A 22,201-nucleotide genomic window follows, 5' to 3' on the forward strand; every position below is an offset into this window, starting at 1 on the left:
ATATACACATACCCCTTCACAGCCCCCCTCCCCAATAAAAATGAAAAAAGTCTGGTACTCTACGGTTTCCAAAACGGAGCCTCCAGCTGTTGCAAAACAACTACTCCCAGTATTGCCAGACAGCATTTTATTTTTGCACTTTTGTTTTTTCCTCCTGACCTTCTAAAAATCCTAACACTTTCAATTTTCTACCTACAGACCCATATGAGGGCTTATATTTTGCGCCACCAATTGTGCTTTGTAATATCATCAAACATTTCACCAACAAATGGTGAAACAAAAAAAAATATTTGTGGGCGGAATTGAAAAAAAAAAAGATTTTGTAATTTTAAAGGCTTCTGTTTCTTCGCAGTTCACTTTCTGATAACAATGACACATTGGCCCTCATTTACTATTCTAAACCCGACCTCTTTTGTCGGTTTTTTTTGGCGCACCTTTGTCTGCGCCATGTCGCAGACATCGTGCGCCAGTCTGCGACACTATGCGACATTTTTTCCCGACGGACCCGATGTGGATTCTCCCAAACCCGAAAAAGGGGCGTTACGCGACATTTCTGAGCTTTCCCACGTATTTATTAAGGTTTCCAACCCGAATTTGTTGAATTGTTGTGGATTTTTCCCCGACAGCTCAGAGGAGTTGGAAACCAAAACCTACAAAACCCACGTGCGACAAACAGGATGGGACATAATAATAAATACCAGGGGAAAAAAGCAGTCGGGTAAGAAAGCAACATAGACTTACAACCCGATTTTATTAGTAAATGAGGGACATTATCTTTATCCTGTGGGTCCATACAATTAAAAGGATACCCAGTTTATAAAAATTTTGTTTTATTTTACTATTTTACAACTTTTTTTTTTTTTTTTTACAAAAAAAAATATTTTTCCATGTACAGTGATGTATAGAGGCTAATTTATTGTGCTGTCTGTAGTTTTTATTGGTACCAATTTTGTTTTTGAGGAACTTTCTGAATTTTTTTTTTCTGGTATATGAAGTGACCAAAAATGCGCAATTCTGGAATTTGATTTCCTTTCCTGTGTACGCCATTGACTGTGCAGTTTAATCACAAGTGAACTGTAGTGAAGTATAACTTGTCTTCTATCCAAAGGATAGGGATAAGTTATAGATCGTGGGGGGTCTGACCACTGGGGCTCCCCAGGATCTCCTGAACAGGGCCACAGCAGTCTGCAGGAAGCTCGGTGTTGTCCCCAGCAGGAAGCCGTGGCAGACACGCCCCCTCCATGAATCTCTATGGGATACATGGAGGGGGCGTGTCGGCCGCCGCATCATGCAGGGACAGAACGCCCCGTCCATTTATAACTTATCCCCTTTCCTTCGCATAGGGGATAAGTTATATTCCACTGCAGTTCTCCTTTAACGTTATATATTAATAGTTTGGACATTTATGTAAGCGCTGATATGACATGTGTTTATTTTTGTTTACATTGTTTTAATTAAAAAAAAGGGGTGATTGAAACTTATTAGGTAAGGGGCTTATTCACATATATTAACTTTTATTAACTGGCTATGAAGCGGGCTCAGCTCCTGAGTACACTCCATAGTTCAGGAGCAGGCACCGGGCGTACATTTACACCCTGTGGCCCTGATTTATCAATAAGCCTGGAACCAAAATTGTCTGTTTTTTCCCATAGGAACCAATCACAACTCAGCTTTCACTTTACAAGAGCTCGTAAAGGTTTGAAAGTTGAGCTGTGATTGGTTGGTGTGGGGAAAAAACAGACAATTAGGGTTTCAGGCTGACTGATAAATCTCCCTGTGTCCCTAAGGAAATACATACACAGTCCCATATACACACATACACTGATTCCATACGCAGCCCTCCATACACACACATACGCAGCCCTCCATACACACACATACGCAGCCCTCCATACACACACATACACAGTCCTCCATTCACACACATAGACAGCCCTCTATACACACACATACACAGCCCTCCATACACACACATACGCAGCCCTCCATACACACACATACTCAGCCCTCCATACACACACATACGCAGCCCTCCATATACACATATGGTGTAGGGGTGTTACAATGGTGAATGAAGGGTTTGGCGGTGTTCACCCTTACTTGTCGTGACGCCAGGGTGAGATTTGCTTAGTGTTATAGGTCCTGCCGCCAACCGGCCCACAAACGTCAGGGAGAATAACTGGAATGTCCACAGCAGATTTATGAGATAACTGGAAACTTTTACTTGAACTTGTATGCAACAGTCCTTACAATTAAACAGCTTCTCCTGAGGCAACCGGAATGCAGGTTCCTCACAAGCTTTGCTGGGACTGGTAGTAATGAGCTTTAAGCAGGCCACTGTGCTACTAATGATAAGATTTGAGTAGGGATAGTAGTCACACAGGATTTGTAGGTTGAGATTTATAACTCACGGTTTTAGTGGCTGCTGGTTCTTTAGGCTTTGGCCTAGTTTGAGATGAGATTGAAGATATGCTGATTGTGCTTGCTTGATAGTCCGGAACTAAGAGAGTGAATTTACAGACTACAGCCCTTTATATAATAGGGGGCTGGACTAAGCTCATTGGCCAGCAAACCTGTAGGTCCTGAATCCAGTGAACTCTGGGTATGTCACATGACCCAGGACGGTCCTTAAATACCTGTACATTCACAAATGTAGATCACATGACCAGGGAGGGTCCTATACATTTATTTTACCTATACATTAAATAATATACATGTAAATACAATGATATGAGCCCTGCAGAAGAGCCCTGTGGAGATGGAGGGACTCTAGCTGAGGGGACTTAACACAAGGGACAGGACAAGGTCCTGTACCGGGACACCCCACACATACGCAGCCCTCCATACACACATACGCAGCCCTCCATACACACACATACGAAGCCCTCCATACACACACATACGAAGCCCTCCATACACACACATACACAGCCCTCCATACATACACATACGAAGCCCTCCATACACACACATACGAAGCCCTCCATACACACACATACGCAGCCCTCCATACACACATACGCAGCCCTCCATACACACACATACGCAGCCCTCCATACACACACATACGAAGCCCTCCATACACACACATACGAAGCCCTCCATACACACACATACGAAGCCCTCCATACACACACAATAGCAGCCCTCCATACACACACATATGTAGCCCTCCATACACACACATACGCAGCCCTCCATACACACACATAAGCAGCCCTCCATATACACATATGGTGTAGGGGTGTTACAATGGTGAATGAAGGGTTTGGTGTTGTTCACCCTTACTTGTCGTGAGGCCAGGGTGAGGTTTGCTTAGTGTTATAGGTCCTGCCGCCAACCGGCCCACAAACGTCAGGGAGAATAACTGGAATGTCCACAGCAGATTTATGAGATAACTGGAAACTTTTACTTGAACTTGTATGCAACAGTCTTTACAATTAAACAGCTTCTCCTGAGGCAACAGGAATGCAGGTTCCTCACAAGCTTTGCTGGGACTGGTAGTAATGAGCTTTAAGCAGGCCACTGTGCTACTAATGATAAGATTTGAGTAGGGATAGTAGTCACACAGGATTTGTAGGTTGAGATTTATAACTCACGGTTTTAGTGGCTGCTGGTTCTTTAGGCTTTGGCCTAGTTTGAGATGAGATGGAAGATATGCTGATTGTGCTTGCTTGATAGTCCGGAACTAAGAGAGTGAATTTACAGACTACAGCCCTTTATATAATAGGGGGCTGGACTAAGCTCATTGGCCAGCAAACCTGTAGGTCCTGAATCCAGTGAACTCTGGGTATGTCACATGACCCAGGACGGTCCTTAAATACCTGTACATTTACAAATGTAGATCACATGACCAGGGAGGGTCCTATACATTTATTTTACCTATACATTAAATAATATACATGTAAATACAATGATATGAGCCCTGCAGAAGAGCCCTGTGGAGATGGAGAGACTCTAGCTGAGGGGACTTAACAAAAGGGACAGGACAAGGTCCTGTACCGGGACACCACACACACATACGCAGCCCTCCATACACACATACGCAGCCCTTCATACACACACATACGAAGCCCTCCATACACACACATACGAAGCCCTCCATACACACACATACACAGCCCTCCATACACACACATACGAAGCCCTCCATACACACACATACGCAGCCCTCCATACACACACATACGCAGCCCTCCATACACACATACGCAGCCCTCCATACACACACATACACAGCCCTCCATACACACACATACGAAGCCCTCCATACACACACATACGAAGCCCTCCATACACACACATACAAAGCCCTCCATACACACACACATACGCAGCCCTCCATACACACATAATAGCAGCCCTCCATACACACACATATGTAGCCCTCCATACACACATACGCAGCCCTCCATACACACACATACACAGCCCTCCATACACACACATACACAGCCCTCCATACACACACATACGAAGCCCTCCATACACACACATACGAAGCCCTCCATACACACACATACGCAGCCCTCCATACACACACAATAGCAGCCCTCCATACACACACATATGTAGCCCTCCATACACACACATATGTAGCCCTCCATACACACACATACACAGCCCCATATACACACTTAGCTCTCCATACACAGCCCTCCATACAAAGACATACACTGCCCCCATATACACACATATGCAGCCCTCCATACACACACATACGCAGCCCTCCATACACACACACACATACACAGCCCCCATATACACACATACACAGCCCTCCATACTCACACATATTCAGCCCTCCATACACACACATACACAGCCCCATATACACACATACACAGCCCTCCATACACACACATACGCAGACCTCCATACACACACATATGCAGCCCTCCATACACACACATACACAGCCCTCCATACACACACATACGCAGCCCTCCATACACACACATATGCAGCCCTCCATACACACACATACACAGCCCCATATACACACGCATACACAGCCCTCCATACACACACATACGCAGCCCTCCATACACAAATACACAGCCCCCATGTACATTTATGCCCATATGCAGAAAGAGGGATAGTTTTTCATTTTTGCAAGTCAGTTTTTTCCTCCTGGCCTTCTAATACTCATAATAATGCTTTCAATTTCCCATCTACCCATATGGGGCTTGTTTTCCGCACTAACAATTGTACTTTGTAATGACTTTATTCGTTTTAGCACAAACTGTAAACCAAAAAACTATTTTGTGTGGCCAAATTGATATATTTTTTTTAAACGCCATTTTGAAACTTTTTTGGGGCTAATGGGGGAGATTTATCAAAACCTGTCCAGAGGAAAAGTTACCCAGTTGACCAAAGCAGCCAATCAGATCGATTATTTCATTTTTAACAAGGCCTCTGAAAAATGAAAGAAGCGATTTGATTGGTTGCTATGGGCAACTGGGCAACTTTTCCTCTGTATAGGTTTTGATAGATCTTCCCCAATGTTTCTACACAGTGCACTTTTCAGTAAAAATGACTTTTTGCTGCAGCCGATTTGCAATAAGTCACTGAACACAGTCAAATTGGTTTATGCGTAGCAGTGGTCAGGAATTTATCGCTGCTACTTTTTTGTGAAAAAGTCGGCCCCCACCCCCCTCCTTTTGCCATAAGTCACCACCAGATAGGGACCATACTATAGAGACCGTATTCAGAAAAATGACTAGGCATTGGCAGGGCCAGGCTGACCTACCGAAATATCAGGAAATTTCCCGGTGGGGAACTATACTGCACCTAATGTTGGGGACTATACTGCCAACCTAATGTGGTAACTATACTGCACCTAATGTGGGGGGAACTATACTGCACCAAATGTGGGTAACTATACTGCACCTAATGTGGGGGAACTATACTGCACCAAATGTGGGGAACTATACTGCACCTAATGTGATGGAACTATACTGCACCTAATGTGGGGGAACTATCCTGCACCTAATGTGGGGGAGCTATCCTGCACCTAATGTGGGGGAACTATACTGCACCTAATGTGGGGGACTATACTGCACCTAATGTGGGGAACTATACTGTACGTAATGTGGGGGACTATACTGCCAACCTAATGTGGGGGACTATACTGCCAACCTTATTTGGGGGACTTTACTGCCAACCTAATGTGGGGAACTATAATGCCAACCTAATGTGGGGAACTATACTGCCAGCCTAATGTGGGGGACTATATTGCACCTAATGTGGGGGAGCTACACTGCACCTAAAGTGGGGAACTATACTGCATACCTAATGTGGGGGACTATACTGCAGACCAAATGTGGGGAACTAAACTTCCAACCTAATGTGGGAAACTATACTGCCAGCCTAATGTGGGGGACTATACTGCACCTAATGTGGGGGAACTGTACTGCACCTCATGTGGGGGAACTGTACTGCACACCTAATGTGGGGGAACTGTACTGCACACCTAATGTGAGGGAACTGTACTGCCAACCTAATGTGCGGGGACTTCTACTGCCAACCTAATGTGCGGGGACTTATACTGCACCTAATGTGGGGGAATTATCGTGCACCTAATGTGGGGGAACATCATAATGAAGTGCTCCGTCTTCCAGACAGCCTTAATCTGGCCCTGGGGGGGGGGGGGGGGGGGGGGACGGTACAGCATTGTATTAAGTGGAGGGGGACAGGAGTGGGATACAGCAGTGTATTAGGGGGGCCCGGGGGGGGGATCAGCATTGTATTAGGGGGAGGGGGTGAACAGCATTGTATTAGGGGGGATAAGAGAGGGAATCAGCAGTGTATTAGGGGGGAGAGGGGATCAGCAGTGTATTAGGGGGGATGGCAGCAGTGTTTTGGGGGGATGGAAGGGAAGGGGAGTCAGCATTGTAAATGGGGGAGGGGGTGATCAGTATTGTGTGGTGCCTTGGGGGGAAGTGTATGGCAGTTGGGGTGTTGCTGTAAGGTATATAACGGGTATAATTAACTCTTGTCAATCGTGACGCCAGGGTGAGGGTTAATACTGTGATGCTTGGCCTATCGCCACCCTTCCAAAAAGCGGTAGGGAGATGTAGAATAAATGCAATGTCCACAACCAGAGCTTTGCTGAAAACTTTCGGAAACTTTACTGAAGATTTTCTGTAACATGGGATAACAGGAACAGTCTTTTTAACAAAGTCTATGTACAGCGCAGCTGAGATTGACTTATGGTTGGGACTTTTGTAAGTTCTTTAGATTAGTAGGATTTTGTAAGCATAGATCTGCTGGATTTAGGGGTATGTTTAGGTCCAGAGGTCTCGCTAGCATAAGCTGGGAAGTTGTAAGAACTCACTGTTTCATTTCAGGCCGAGGCTGGCAGGCTGTGGCCTAGTAGTAGTCGTTGTAAGTTGCGGAGGTCTGTCCTCATGAAGTGTCAGCAACCCAAGAGAGCATCTATTGGCTGAAGCTCCCTTATATGGGCAGGGGCTGGCCGTTTTAGGATTGGTTCAGACCATCTGTCAATCAGTTTTACAAAGCATTATGGGTAATCACATGACCCATGAACCTCCAAAGGTCCTTTTACCTACCATAGAGTTCTAACTCGAGTCACATGAACTAGGGTCCTGCGACGCTATGCAGGTAAGCATACATATTATATACAGCATTTACATATAATTTAGCAGAATATTAACTATATGAGGGGTGACTAGGGGATGACTAGAGAAGCGGACCCCCACAGTTCCTAGTAACTCTGAATTTGGGAACTCCTAACCAAGGTACAGTATGAAATACGGTACCGGGACACCACAAACCCCCTTACTTAAAACAAGTCGACCCCGATGCCTGTCCCCTAAGGCAGAGGAACTAGGACTAAGGATGAAATTACCATACATTATATACATCCTGACAAAGAAAATTCTATTTTCTCTGACTAGCATTATCTCACTAGACATTTTAAAGCTTTCTATACATTTATGAAGCTCTCTAGACATTTCTCAAGCTTCCTAGACATTTTTAAAGCTCTTTAAAACATTTCTCAAGCTTTCTAGACATTTTTATATCTCACTAAACATTTTCTTTTTGCCATTTAAGTTACCTGCTTGTACACGAAAGTTATATTGGCTTGCCTTTTGCTGTCTACCAATAAGCTAGCTACTAGGGTCTATTGGCTACACGCTCTTACCCCTAGAACACAACAGTATAACCTTACGTAGATTACCTTTAGTAAATACGTGCATCAATTTTTAGCTCGCAAGAGCACCTGCTGGCCGGGCAGGGCATCTCACACACGTAGAGAGAAAAGAAAAATTAGTGTACATAACAGTGGCAGGAATTGGACAACGAATTAGGCTACAATTCCTAAAGTATTGTTTTTTTCTTCTTAATGTGAGATATAGTCTATTTTGGTGTACTAAGTTAGAATGAGATAAGTACTCCTTAAGTGATTTATGTGATGTACTATGTGTACAGATACCATTTGGAAGATCAGTCTTGGTATCTTAAGGGTAGTTTACCCTGTGACAGGTGCTGGTGATGGGTGACAGTAATGATACTCTCAGAGGAGCTGAGAGAGTCACCTTTTAAGCAACTACTACAACACCTTTAAAATGTCCTAGTGTATGTACATGTGTACAAGAATTATTTACATTTCACCTTTTGTGTGCACGTGCATTTAAGCAGACATTTTTCTGTGTACAACACCCATTTACATTTTTATGAACACAGACACAAGGCAGAATTTTTTTTCCTGTGTACAACTACTTACATTTTCTTATACTAGCAGAAATATTTATTAAACACTCCAACAGGGTTCAGGTACATACACCTGATAAGTGCAATTCTTTAGCAAGAAACTCTTACATTACTATGGAGGTATAAGGCATATACACAAAACTGGCGTGTAAGGATCAGCAGTCCACCTACACTAGAAGTAATTTTGAGGTATATACACAAAACTGGCGTGTAAGGATCAGCAGTCCACCTACAAATCTTACGAATCTCCTGTAGGCTAGAAGTCTCTTGACCTGACGGTCAGGCATAAGCTTAATGGTTACGTTGCAAAACTTGGAACAGTCTTAGCATAGTCCTGCTAGGCACACTTTCTTGAACATGGTTGTTGCTGAAAAACCAAAGAAGTTAGCAAAAAACAAACAAACACAAATTAGCAGATGTCAGTCCCTTAGAAGACATTCCTAGGGAGATGTAGAATAAATGCAATGTCCACAACCAGAGCTTTGCTGAAAACTTTCGAAAACTTTACTGAAGATTTTCTCTAACATGGGATAACAGGAACAGTCTTTATAACAAAGTCTATGTACAGCACAGCTGAGATTGATGTATAGTTGGGACTTTTGTAAGTTCTTTAGATTAGTAGGATTTTGTAAGCATAGATCCACTGGATTTAGGGGTATGTTTAGGTCCAGAGGTCTCGCTAACATAAGCTGGGAAGTTGTAAGAACTCACTGTTTCGTTTCAGGCCGAGGCCGACAGGCTGTGGCCTAGTAATAGTCGTTGTAAGTTGCGGAGGTCTGTCCTCATGAAGCGTCAGCAACCCAAGAGAGCGTCTATTGGCTGAAGCTCCCTTATATGGGCAGGGGCTGGCCGTTTTAGGATTGGCCCAGACCATCTGTCAATGAGCTTTACATAGTATTATGGGTAATCACATGACCCATGAACCTCCAAAGATCCTTTTACCTACCATAGAGTTCTAAAGCGAGTCACATGACCTAAGGTCCTGCGATGCTATGCAGGTAAGCATACATATTATATACAGCATTTACATATAATTTAGCAGAATATTAACCATATGAGGGGTGACTAGGGGATGACTAGAGAAGCGGACCCCCACAGTTCCTAGGAACTCTGACTTTGGGGACCCCTAACTAAGGTACAGTATGAAATACGGTACCAGGACACAACAATTGTATTAGGGGGATGGGGAAATCAGCATTTTATTAGAGGGAGGGGGAATCAGCATTGTATTAGGGGGAGGGGCGATCAGCATGGTATTAGGGGGAGGGTGGATCAGCATTGTATTAGGTGAGAAGGTATCAGCATTGTATTAAGGGGGATGGGAGGAGGATCAGCAGTGTATTAGGGGGGAAGGGAGAGGAGGGGGGTCAGCATTGGGGGGGGGGAGCAGTGTATTACAGGGAGGGGATCATCAATATATTAGGGGGAGGGGGATCAGCAGTGAATTAGGGGGGATGGGAGAGGAGGGGAGTCAGAATTAGGGGGGGTGGAACAGCAGTTTATTAGGGGGAGGAGATCAGCAGTATATTGGGGGAGGGGGGTCTGCAGTGTATTAGATTAGGAAGTCAGCATTCTATTAGAGCTCAGAAGGGGAGTCAGCATTGTATTAGAGCTCAGGAGGGGAGTCAGAATTGTATTAGAGCTCAGAAGGGGAGTCAGCATTGTATTAGAGCTCAGGAGGGGAGTCAGCATTGTATTAGAGCTCAGGAGGGGAGTCAGCATTGTATTAGAGCTCAGGAGGGGAGTCAGCGTTGTATTAGAGCTCAGGAGGGGAGCCAGCATTGTAATAGAGCTCAGGAGGGGAGTCAGCATTGTATTACAGCTCAGGAGGGGAGTCAGCATTGTATTAGAGCTCAGGAGGGGAGCCAGCATTGTATTAGAGCTCAGGAGGGGAGTCAGCATTGTATTACAGCTCAGGAGGGGAGTCAGCATTGTATTACAGCTCAGGAGGGGAGTCAGCATTGTATTAGAGCTCAGGCGGGAAGTCAGCATTGTATTAGAGCTCAGGAGGGGAGTCAGCATTGTATTAGAGCTCAGGGGGGGGGAGTCAGCATTGTATTAGAGCTCAGGAGGGGAGTCAGCATTGTATTAGAGCTCAGGAGGAGAGTCAGCATTGTATTAGAGCTCAGGAGGGGAGTCAGCATTGTATTAGAGCTCAGGAGGGGAGTCAGCATTGTATTAGAGCTCAGGAAAGAGTGGAGGACGGGAAAGATCTGACATGGGAATTTGAGATGAGGCATTCTTAGATTATATATTGTAGGGGTCTAAATTTAGGCAACTTGGGCTGTGGTGATTATATATTTTAATATTATATATTTGTGGGGAAGGAAATGTAAATAGGTTGAGGGAGAAAGACTAGGGTGATGGTATTATATATTGCAATATGATATATTTTTGGTTTAGACCAGGGGTAGGTAACCTTCGACTCTCCAGATGTTTTGGACTACATCTCCAATAAGGCTTGCAAAGCATCATGGGAGGTGTAGTCCACAACATCCGGAGTGGCAGCAGGATGTCTACCCCTGGTTTACCTTTTATGAAGAAGAAAATGACGACGTGCTGGTATAATGACGCAGCACTATGGGGCTGGTATGTAATTGTTTCCAGGGCTGGTTTTCACACCCAGTCCGGCCCTGGGCATTGGCAGGAATATACAGAGGGTGTCGCTAAGCGCTATGGTCCCGCACAGCAGGTCAGGACACTTGTTAATCAGGCACAGCAGCCGAATAACAAGCAGCCAGGCTGGCCTCTGCATTCCCATAGAACAGAGGGGCGGCCTGAGCCCACTGGAGCAAGACAGGGCTTCTCCTCCCCCGAGCCATCGGCCAGGAGTGTGTACAAAGAGCCGCCGCCACAGGGAAGCTGAAGGTACCGTCACAGAGCTCTGCTCCCCATCTGCAGCTCACCCCCCCCCCCCCCCCCAGCCACCATACACATATAACATGCTGCCCTCTCATGACAGCTTGGCTGGGTACAGACCCCAGACCACACTCTTCCCCCAAACATAGATGCCAGATCCTTCTCCTAAACATAGTCCCCAGAACCCATAAGGACACACTGCCTTAACAGGTCTCTCTGTAGGGTACAAAACTACAACTACCAGCATGCCCTGACTGTTAGGACATGTTTGGAGTTGTAGTTTTGCAACATTTGGAGAGTCAAAGGTTGGGGCTTGCAACTCTAATGTGTCTCTCTATATGGTACACAACTACAACTCCCAGCACACCCTGAGTTTAAATGAATGTGAATAGGCCCCTCCCCCCAAAAATAATTTACCCTCTTTTCACATTTCACAGAAGTAAAAATCTAAATAAATAAAATATAAAACATGTTAAAACTACAGATCATGGCACAAAAAATTAGCCCTCATACAGCCGTGTATATGGAAAAATAAAGAAGTTCTAGGGGGTCAGCAGGGGGTCAGCAGAGGGTCAGCAGAGGGTCAGCAGAGGGTCAGCAGAGGGTCAGCAGGGGGTCAGCAGAGGGTCAGCAGAGGGTCAGCAGAGGGTCAGCAGAGGGTCAGCATGCAGCCACACACAGCACAGAACACAGACACTTTTTCTTTCAGTGTAAAATTGTCTGTGCTGAGATCATTTCTCCTCGCTGTGTATGGCTCAGACAAATTGATCATATGCTGTGCGCCATTTCATAAATGTAACGTACGTCAGCCCTTCTACCACAGACAATACTATCTTTATTCTGTAGGTCCATACAATGATACCCAATTTATATAGGTTTTGTTTTATCTTACTACTTTTATAAAATTAAAGCTTTTTGGGTGAAAATTAGTATGCTTAAAATTTTCCTTTTCTGACCCTATAACCCTTTTTTCCCTATAAATAGCTGTATGGGGGCTCATATTCTGTGCCATAATCTGTAGTTTTTGCACCATTTTTGTTTTGACTGAACTTTTTTTTAATACTTTTTATTAATTTTTTTCTTAAAGTGACCAAAAATCTGAAATTCTGGAATTTGTTTTATGTTTACACCACTGACGTTATATTTTAATAGTTTGGACATTTCCACACGCAGTGACACCACATTACTTTAAAGGGTAAAGGGGGTGATTTACACTTTTATTAGGGGAGGGGCGTGATTGCTGATAATTGCAATCAATACTTACCAGGAATGAAGCGCGCTCAGCAAGTAAGTGCACTTCATACACTAGTACTGCGATCAGGGCATACATGTACACCCTGTGACGTTAAGGTGTTTTTGTGTCTACACAGGCTGTAGAGAACTCCCCGCCCTGACCGCACACACAGCCTACCTCCCACAGTCCTGACAGATCCTGACCTCCCACAGTCCTGACAGATCCTGACCTCCCACAGTCCTGACAGATCCTGACCTCCCACAGTCCTGACAGATCCTGACCTCCCACAGTCCTGACAGATCCTGATCTCCCACAGTCCTGACAGATCCTGACCTCCCACAGTCCTGACAGATCCTGACCTCAGACAGTCCTGACAGATCCTGACCTCAGACAGTCCTGACATATCCTGACCTCAGACAGTCCTGATAGATCCTGACCTCCCACAGTCCTGACAGATCCTGACCTCCCACAGTCCTGACAGATCCTGACCTCCCACAGTCCTGACAGATCCCGGTCTCCTCAATTTACTGCTCCCTGAAGGTACCTGTGCTGAGAAGCCTGAAGCTCAATTTTGTAGCGTCACCCAACATTGCATGGTTCCACTCCCTCTGGTCCTTTGTGGCTCCGCCCTTGCAAAACAACCAATTAAAATGTTATCCCCCAGATTTGTGAGGGTTCCTACGCCCCTGTTCCCTGGTCTTTTTATCGCTTTTCTTTGAGACTCTTGAGTTTTGATATAATATGTTGATCCTAAATGCAGCGCAGATTACAGTATATTTTACAGTATAAATAAACATAATAAACAGGGCCATTCACGTCTCCATTTACATTTCCTCATCTCAGTTTGGAGGTAATTGATTCCAGGTGTAACCCAAACCTTCCTTCATAGCAGCATTTCAGGAGGCCAATGGGAAATTACCTATTACCTTGTTTAACCCCTTAAGGACCCAGCCATTTTACACCTCAGGACCCGGCCATTTTTTGCACATCTGACCACTTTAAACGTTAATAACTCTGGAATGCTTTTAGTTATCATTCTGATTTCGAGATTGTTTTTTCGTGACATATTCTACTTTAACATAGTGGTAAAATTTTTTGGTAACTTGCATCCTTTCTTGGTGAAAAATCCCAAAATTTGATGAAAAACTAGAAAATTTAGCATTTTTCTAACTTTGAAGCTCTCTGCTTGTAAGGAAAATGAATATTCCAAATATTATTTGTTTTTTATTCACATATACAATATGTCTACTTTATATTTGCATCATAAAATTGACGAGTTTTTACTTTTGGAAGACACCAGAGGGCTTCAAAGTTCAGCAGCAATTTTCCAATTTTTCACAAAATTTCCAAAATCACAAATTTTCAGGGACCAATTCAGGTTTGAAGTGGATTTGAAGGGTCTTCATATTAGAAATACCCCACAAATGACCCCATTATAAAAACTACAACCCCCAAAGTATTCAAAATGACATTCAGTCAGCATTTTAACCCTTTAGGTGTTTCACAGGAATAGCAGCAAAGTGAAGGAGAAAATTCCCAATCTTCATTTTTTACACTCGCATGTTCTTGTAGACCCAATTTTTGAATTTTTACAAGGGGTAAAAGGAGAAAATTTATACTTGTATTTGTAGCCCAATTTCTCTCGAGTAAGCACATGCCTCATATGTTTATGTAAAGTGTTCGGCGGGCGCAGTAGAGGGCTCAGAAGCGAAGAAGCGACAAGGGGATTTTGGAGAGTACGTTTTTCTGAAATGGTTTTTGGGGGACATATTGCATTTAGGAAGTCCCTATGGTGCCAGAACAACAAAATAACCCCACATGCCATACCATTTTGGAAACTAGACCCCTTGAGGAACGTAACAAGGAATTAAGTGAGCCTTAATACCCCACAGGGGTTTCACGACTTTTCCAAATGTAAATTTTTTTTATTTTTTTTTCACTAAAATGTGTGTTTCCCCCCAAATTTCACATTTTTGCAAGAGTTAATAGCAGAAAATACCCCCCCAAAATTTGTAACCCCATCTCTTCTGAGTATGGAGGTACCCCATAAGTTCCCCTTAACTGCACTACGGGCGAACTACAATGCTCAGAAGAGAAGGAGTAATATTTGGCTTTTTGAGAGCAAATTTTGCTAGGGGGGCATGTCGCATTTAGGAAGCCCCTATGGTGCCAGAACAACAAAATAACCCCACATGGCATACCATTTTGGAAACTAGACCCCTTGAGGAACGTAACAAGGAATTAAGTGAGCCTTAATACCCCACAGGGGTTTCACGACTTTTCCATATGTAAATTTATTTTTATTTTTTTTCACTAAAATGTGTGTTTCCCCCCAAATTTCACATTTTTGCAAGGGTTAATAGCAGAAAATACCCCCCAAAATTTGTAACCCCATCTCTTCTGAGTATGGAGGTACCCCATAAGTTCCCCTTAAGTGCACTACGGGCGAACTACAATGCTCAGAAGAGAAGGAGTAATATTTGGCTTTTTGAGAGCAAATTTTGCTAGGGGGGCATGTCGCATTTAGGAAGCCCCTATGGTTCCAGAACAACAAAATAACCCCACATGGCATACCATTTTGGAAACTAGACCCCTTGAGGAACGTAACAAGGAATTAAGTGAGCCTTAATACCCCACAGGGGTTTCACGACTTTTCCATATGTAAATTTTTATTTTTTTTCCACTAAAATGTGTGTTTCCCCCCAAATTTAACATTTTTGCAAGGGTTAATAGCAGAAAATACCCCCCAAAATTTGTAACCCCATCTCTTCTGAGTATGGAGGTACCCCATAAGTGGACATCAAGTGCACTGCAGGAGTGCCACAATGCTCAGAAGAGAAGGAGTCACATTTGCAAACTTTGCTGAAATGGGGGGGGACATGTCGCATTTGGGAAGCCCCTATGGTGCCAGGACAGCAAAAAAAAAAACACATGGCATCACATTTTGGAAACTAGACTCCTTGAGGAACGTAACTAGGGGTAAAGTAAGCCTTAATACCCCACAGGGGTTTCACGACTTTTGCATATGTAAAATAAAAAAATAAAAATTTCACAAAAATGTGGGTTTTCCCCCAAATTTTAAATTTTTACAAGGCTTAATAGCAGAAAAGACACCCCAAAATTTGTAAATAAATTTCTTTGGAATAAGGACATACCCTAATTTTTATGATTTTTGCTCCGCGGGTGCACACCAAGTCTTGGAGTGGGAAGTCAGTCAGGGGCCTTGAGCTTATTATAGCAGCCAGGATGTGGGATCCCCCCTCAAGGAGCAATAATGGGGGGGGAGAGCACTGAGCCCTAAAAGAGGGGAACACTATGGGGGAAAACGGGCCATAACTGGGGTAGACAGGTGGGGTACAGAGGCCCGTAATATGGGGTACAGTGGACCAGAAAACTATAAATCATAAAATAATAAAACAGGATATGTTCCCAGAATGATGACCCAGAGCATAGCCAAAACTAAAAAAAATATGCCCACCCCAAACCCTATGCTCTGAGTCATCATTCTGGGAATGTGATGTGTGTGGCCATCCCTAACCTGTTGCCTCAAATGCGCACCCCGCTCAGGTGGAGAGAGAGCGATGCGCATTTGAGGCAACATAAAAAGTCCCCAATGATAGTGACTCAGTGACCTATGACCCATTTTTGAAAAAAATACCCCCAGAGGTCTTATCAGGTTTTTTGTTTTTTCTGTTTTTTTTGGGGCAATTTAGTGATTTATGGGGGTTATATTTTGGAATGTACTCTGGACTTGGTACATTGGTCAAATTATGGAAAATGAAAAGGGAAAATTTAGGGCTCCATGGAAGTGTGATACTCCCTGAAGCAGCCTATGCAGAGGCCCGGATTATCTGGGCAAGTGTCACATTGGTACCTGGTGTCCCTCCGAGTCCCCCTCCTGTAACACACTCTGCATTTTTTCTGGGATCGCCCCTTCTTTCCACTGGGGGGGATCTCACCTGGAAAGTGTTGGCCTGGGACGATCCTGGCGCCTATAACTCCAGACCCTCGGGAAGTCCGGCCTGCTCTTTTCCGGTCAGCAAAGATCAGGAACCTTAGGACTTTTTCTTGGTACTGGAGGAATGTCCCTGTGTTGCCAGCGTACTGGGATAGTACAAAAGCGTTGTACATGCCAACCTGTACCAAGTAGACCGCAACTTTTTTGTACCATGCCCGTGTTTTCCGCATGGCGTTATATGGCTTGAGTACTTGATCAGAGAGATCAACTCCCCCCATATACCGATTGTAGTCCAGAATACCGGTCCCGCGGTACCTCTCACAGGGACAGGGGTGCTGCCATTCCCATGAATAGTTGTGAGTATAAGGACATCCCTCTTATCCTCATACCTGACCAACAACAGGTTATCATGGGTCAGGGCAAGGGACTCACCCTTGGGGATAGGCGTCTTAAAAAAATTTAGAGGGAGGATTCTTCCGCACGGTCCCACAAGCGGACGTGGATCTGGCGGAAAGGGATTTGAACAGAGGGATGCTGGTATAAAAGTTGTCCACGTATACGTGGAAACCCTTATCCAGCAATGGGTGCATAAGGTCCCAAACGATTGGGGGAACAATCTGGGGGTTCAATACGGGAATCTCGTCCCTCATATACTCTAAACCTGCAAGTGTACCCGGAGGTACTCTCGCAGAGTTTATAGAGCTTCACGCCATACCGCGCCCGCTTTGAGGGAATATACTGGCGGAAGATGAGTTTCCCCTTAAAACTGATGAGAGACTCATCTACCGAGAGGTCCCTGAGCGGTACGTAGGCCTCCAAAAATTTGGCCCCAAAGTGATCGATGACCGGCCTCACTTTGTAAAGCCGGTCATGGGTGGGATCACCTCGGGGCGGACATGCCTCATTATCTGCATAATGCAGGCATTTCCGAATCGCCTCGTACCTCGTCCGTGTCATCTCCATACTGTAAAGCGGGGTCTGGTATAGGAAGTCCCCGCTCCAGTAATGACGGACACTTTTGTCCAGGCCCATATGCAGCGTGAGGCCCCAAAATGTCCTCATTTCCGCTGCATCAATGGCACGCCATTCATTGGACCTGGCCAAAAAGTAATCGGGGTGGTGGGCAATGAACTGCTGGGCGTACAAGTTCGTTTGCTCCACCATTAGATTGACCAGGCTGTCACTGAAAAAAAACTTTAAAAAGTCCAGATCAGTGAACCCAGGGTGTCAATCCAGATTCTTGAGTCGCCAACATACTCAGGAATCCATGGCTGATAATCCTCTGGGGGGTTCCAGACAGGGTCAGCGGAAGGGGGCTCCGCTGCACTTGTCTGGGGGGCCGGACTCCTATTACGAGCGGCATTGCCACTCGTACTAGTGTCGGCCACTGGGTCACTCTCATGGGGGGTGCGTGGCCTCGCCTGGCGGCGTCTCCGCCGCCGTACAGGAGACTCATTATCACTACTTGATGATGAGGAGGGCGATGAAGAACACAAAAAGTTGGATCTTCATCGTCCTCGCTGGCAGATTCGGAGTCGGAGGCTAAAAAAGCGTAAGCCTCCGCTACCGAAATGCCCGGCGGGCCATCGCCTTTTTTCTACGTTGGCGTGAGGGAGGGGGTGTGTGCGGGGGTGGGGCGGGGAAGTATGTACTGTGTGGTGCTTGGTGTAAAAAGTGTAATAACAGTAATATAAAAAAAAAGCTGTGGCCCAAAAAAAAAATTATTATTATTAAAAAAAATCCCCCCCCCCTGAACCCCTAATAGGACCCGGGGTAAGCGATTAGACCCTAATAGGTCCCTGGGGGACCTATTAGGGGGTCAGGGGGGGGATTTTTTTTTATAAAAAAAAAAACTGCGGCCAAAATAAAAAAGGGGGTGGCACACGCAGCTCCCTGAACCCCTAATAGGACCCGGGGTCCGGGATCAGACCCTAATAGGATCCTTGGGGACCGATTAGGGGGTCGGGGGGAGGGGGGGGTTCGTTTTTTTAACTTTTTTTATAAAATTTTATTACACTGTGTTACTTATTTGCTCCTACCTGTCCCTGCACTCAGCTTTCCCTATTCTACGGCTCCTGAGGGGCTCCGGAGCTCTGAGGGGGGATCAACGGTCCTCTTCCTGCTGCTGCACCCGCTGACTGAACGAAAACAGCGGGTCCAGCAGCGGGAAGGGACCGTTAACCCCTCCTCTGCTGCTCTGCTATTGGCCGGACGATCGCCGGCCAATAGCAGCGTTGCTGGGGCGGTGACAGTATTGTCACCACTCCCCAGCAACTGCAGGTGATTGTCACCGCTCCCCAGCAACTGCAGGTAATTGTACACCGCCGATCACCATTTATTTCCAGGTCATCGGGTCACAAGTGACCCGAATGACCCGAATCGCCGAAGATCACTTGCGTGATTTCGCAAGCGATCTCCGGCGATCGCCGACATGCGGGGGTCCCGGGACCCCCCTCGGCATTTGCACGGCATGCCTGCTGAAGGATATCAGCAGACATGCCGTTCCGATCTCTGCCCGGCGCACGGCAGGGATCGGAAATCGCCAGGACGTACGGGGACGTCCTGTGTCCTTAAAGCCCAGGGTGCGATGACGTCCCCGTACGTCCTGGGTCCTTAAGAGGTTAAACTGCACATTTTTATAGTTATTTGCAAATATAGGAGCGCACCAGACCTCAGTAATCTACACAGACCAATGAGACACGTGCTGTTATTCCATAGTGAAAGACCCCAATACCGTCTCTATGGTAAATATGTCCCCGGGAGGGGGGGGGGTACCTGAGACAGGTTGAGTTTAATTTAATTTGTTTTCCTTCCACAATTTTTTTTAACAAACTTTTAATTATAAACATAAGAAAAGGGGGTGAACGTGGTCTTGTGTAGCCCCCACAGGACGGCCATGAAACCGATGGATGCAGTAGGTACTGTTACCATGTGATGTCTATGGGGGCCAAGATACAGGTATATTGTGTAACTAAAGAAGGGCTGTCAATCAGCTGACCCAAAGAACTGTTGTAATAATATGTATGTTAGAAAAGCATTGTACGGACATATTCTTGGTTTCTTTTAGACTGACAATAGGTGACCTTCAGTTTATTTATGTTTCTAACTGTTCGCTGGATATAATAAAAACACTGACCACTTCTTGCTTTTGCTGGACAACTGGGGGTCGGCCACAGCGTTTATTTAATAACCATTAATATAAACCATTTATATCCGAACTTCTGATTGAACACTCTCAGAGGTAAGCGGTCAGCCGGCCGCCCTCTTCGACGGGCATCACACTCTACTCTCCAGGAAAATCTCCTCCAAATTTCTCCTCCGCCACGATGTGACTTAAAAGAGAACAACATTAAAACGGGAACCAAACCACAACCCGCTCCACATCACCAGATCCCAAGGTCACAGCGACCCAACAGGCACCATTCAGCCGAAGAGCCCTAAAAGTCCCACGGGACCCACCTATAACCAAGGGATAAAACACCGACACAAATTAACATAATTTTTTTTTTTTATACCAACTATTACAATTTTTTTTTATTTTTTTTTTTTTATACCAAAACAGAACGTAAAAGGGGTGGGTGGGCGGGAATCTTCACACTTGCCGGGGACTCCACAAAGAGGAAGCCGCAAGCCTCAGCAACACATTTTATCCCCTATTACTCCTCCTCCCCTTCCTGTTAACCTAGCCTATCCCTGTCCTCCTACCCTTCTAGGTTCTGCCCCCCCTATTTCTCCAGCTCCTCATTTAATTTTTTCTTCTAACTTTATTTAACCCCCTCTTTGCCAGTCTGAAACGCCGCCTCCTAAACGGCGCGGCGTCGAACAAAGGAGCTTTAAAAAAAAAATAAAAAGAAAGAAAAGTGCAGAATTTTTTTCTACATATTTTCTTTGTATTGGACTTTACACAGAAAACAATAAAATATAATATGGACATCTACAAATGTACAAATATATCCAAGTACAACCCCATCTGCAATGGTTTTGTGTTTGTTTTTTAACCACTGAGCAGTCACAGAAATGTTAAAAACCTTTTTATATGTTGTACATCTGACAAAACATTAACCTTTGTAGTAAAAGAAGAGAATTGGCAGAATTACAGACACATAAGGTTATATTCAGATGAATTTATGTTGAAAGAGATTTTGGAAAACCCTGTTGAAATGTGGATTCAGCCATTACTAGTTTTATTTGACTGTAGAAACACTAAATATCAGCAAATGTGATGCCAGGATTGTCTGCATAAAGATCTACAACACTGAGGACCAATCAGTATGCAGCATGATGGTGTTACCGAGATGAACCAAAGAATGACATCACAGATGTGACATCATCGAGTTCCGAGCCTATAGAAAACCCTGCCTGACAATCTGATTACACAGAGAGAGTTGGACAGAGACAGCGGCTTTTGCTTAGCGAATCTTTCCTTTATCTCAGCGATTTTTGTTGTTTCTTTGTGCCATGGAGATCCAGGGATTAGGGTTCTTGCCTATCCTTTGGGTCACATGGAACCTTTTGGGCCTCAGCACTCTTGTCACCTTGACCATCGCCCTAGGACATAGCAGACAGCCGTTTATCAGTGACACGGCTGTAGGATATCCTGAGTGGATAATATATAAGGTTGTGTTCTTTGGTGCACCCATCATAGGAGTTGCCGTCACCTACCTGCAGCACCGATTTATGTTCCTGCGCTCTGAACCATCTGCGAAGCATTTTAGGATTTACCAGAAGATCTTGTTTACCTTAGGATGCATCATGTGCATAGGAACAGCCCTGAATGCCGTATTTACTATGGGGAACAATCCTACAATACACAGGATCAGCTCAGGTATGGCATTTATTTGTGCAGCCATATATAATGTGTGCCAAGCTGGATTCCTATACAAAAGGTCATACAGCAGCCGGATTGTTTGCCATATAAGGCTGGCCTCCACCTTAGTGACTTCTGTGGTGCTGCTGCTCTTCAGTGTCGGTCAGGTCTCCTTCTATACGGATCTGTGCACCGGACACTGCGAGGAGATTATGTATGTCCCCGTCATGGTGGCTGAATACCTGGGATTCTGCGGCGTCACCTTATACCATGTGACCCACTATACAGATTTACAGCATTTGTCAGTAAAGATTTCCAGAAATGACATTAACGTCAGCCTGAGGACCAAGATACCGGACCCGGAACAGAACCATCCTGTAGAATAGTGAAGACTGAGGCCTATGACTACAGCCGGAGCCGAGGACGGACATTTATCCTGTGTATTATTCTTAATAAATATATAAATAAAAAAACATGTCTCATCCTTCTCTTAACACCTGCCATTGGGACAGAGTCAGAAAGCCAGTATACACATCAGATAGTCCAGTATACACATCAGATAGTCCAGTATACACATCAGATAGCCCAGTATACACATCAGATA

At 44.9% G+C, this 22,201-nt stretch overlaps 1 protein-coding gene across 1 annotated transcript; it reads left to right on the forward strand.

The window, feature by feature from the left end:
* Positions 1 to 21,248: 21,248 nt before the first annotated feature.
* LOC130357356 (DNA damage-regulated autophagy modulator protein 1-like) lies at positions 21,249 to 21,983 on the forward strand. Its single transcript, XM_056560042.1, has one exon. It carries the CDS (start codon positions 21,249 to 21,251, stop codon positions 21,981 to 21,983), a length of 735 nt encoding a protein of 244 aa, XP_056416017.1.
* The last annotated feature ends 218 nt before the right edge of the window (positions 21,984 to 22,201 follow it).

The sequence above is a fragment of the Hyla sarda genome, chromosome 2, assembly GCF_029499605.1.
Source record: "Hyla sarda isolate aHylSar1 chromosome 2, aHylSar1.hap1, whole genome shotgun sequence".
Classification (NCBI taxonomy): Eukaryota; Metazoa; Chordata; class Amphibia; order Anura; family Hylidae; genus Hyla; species Hyla sarda.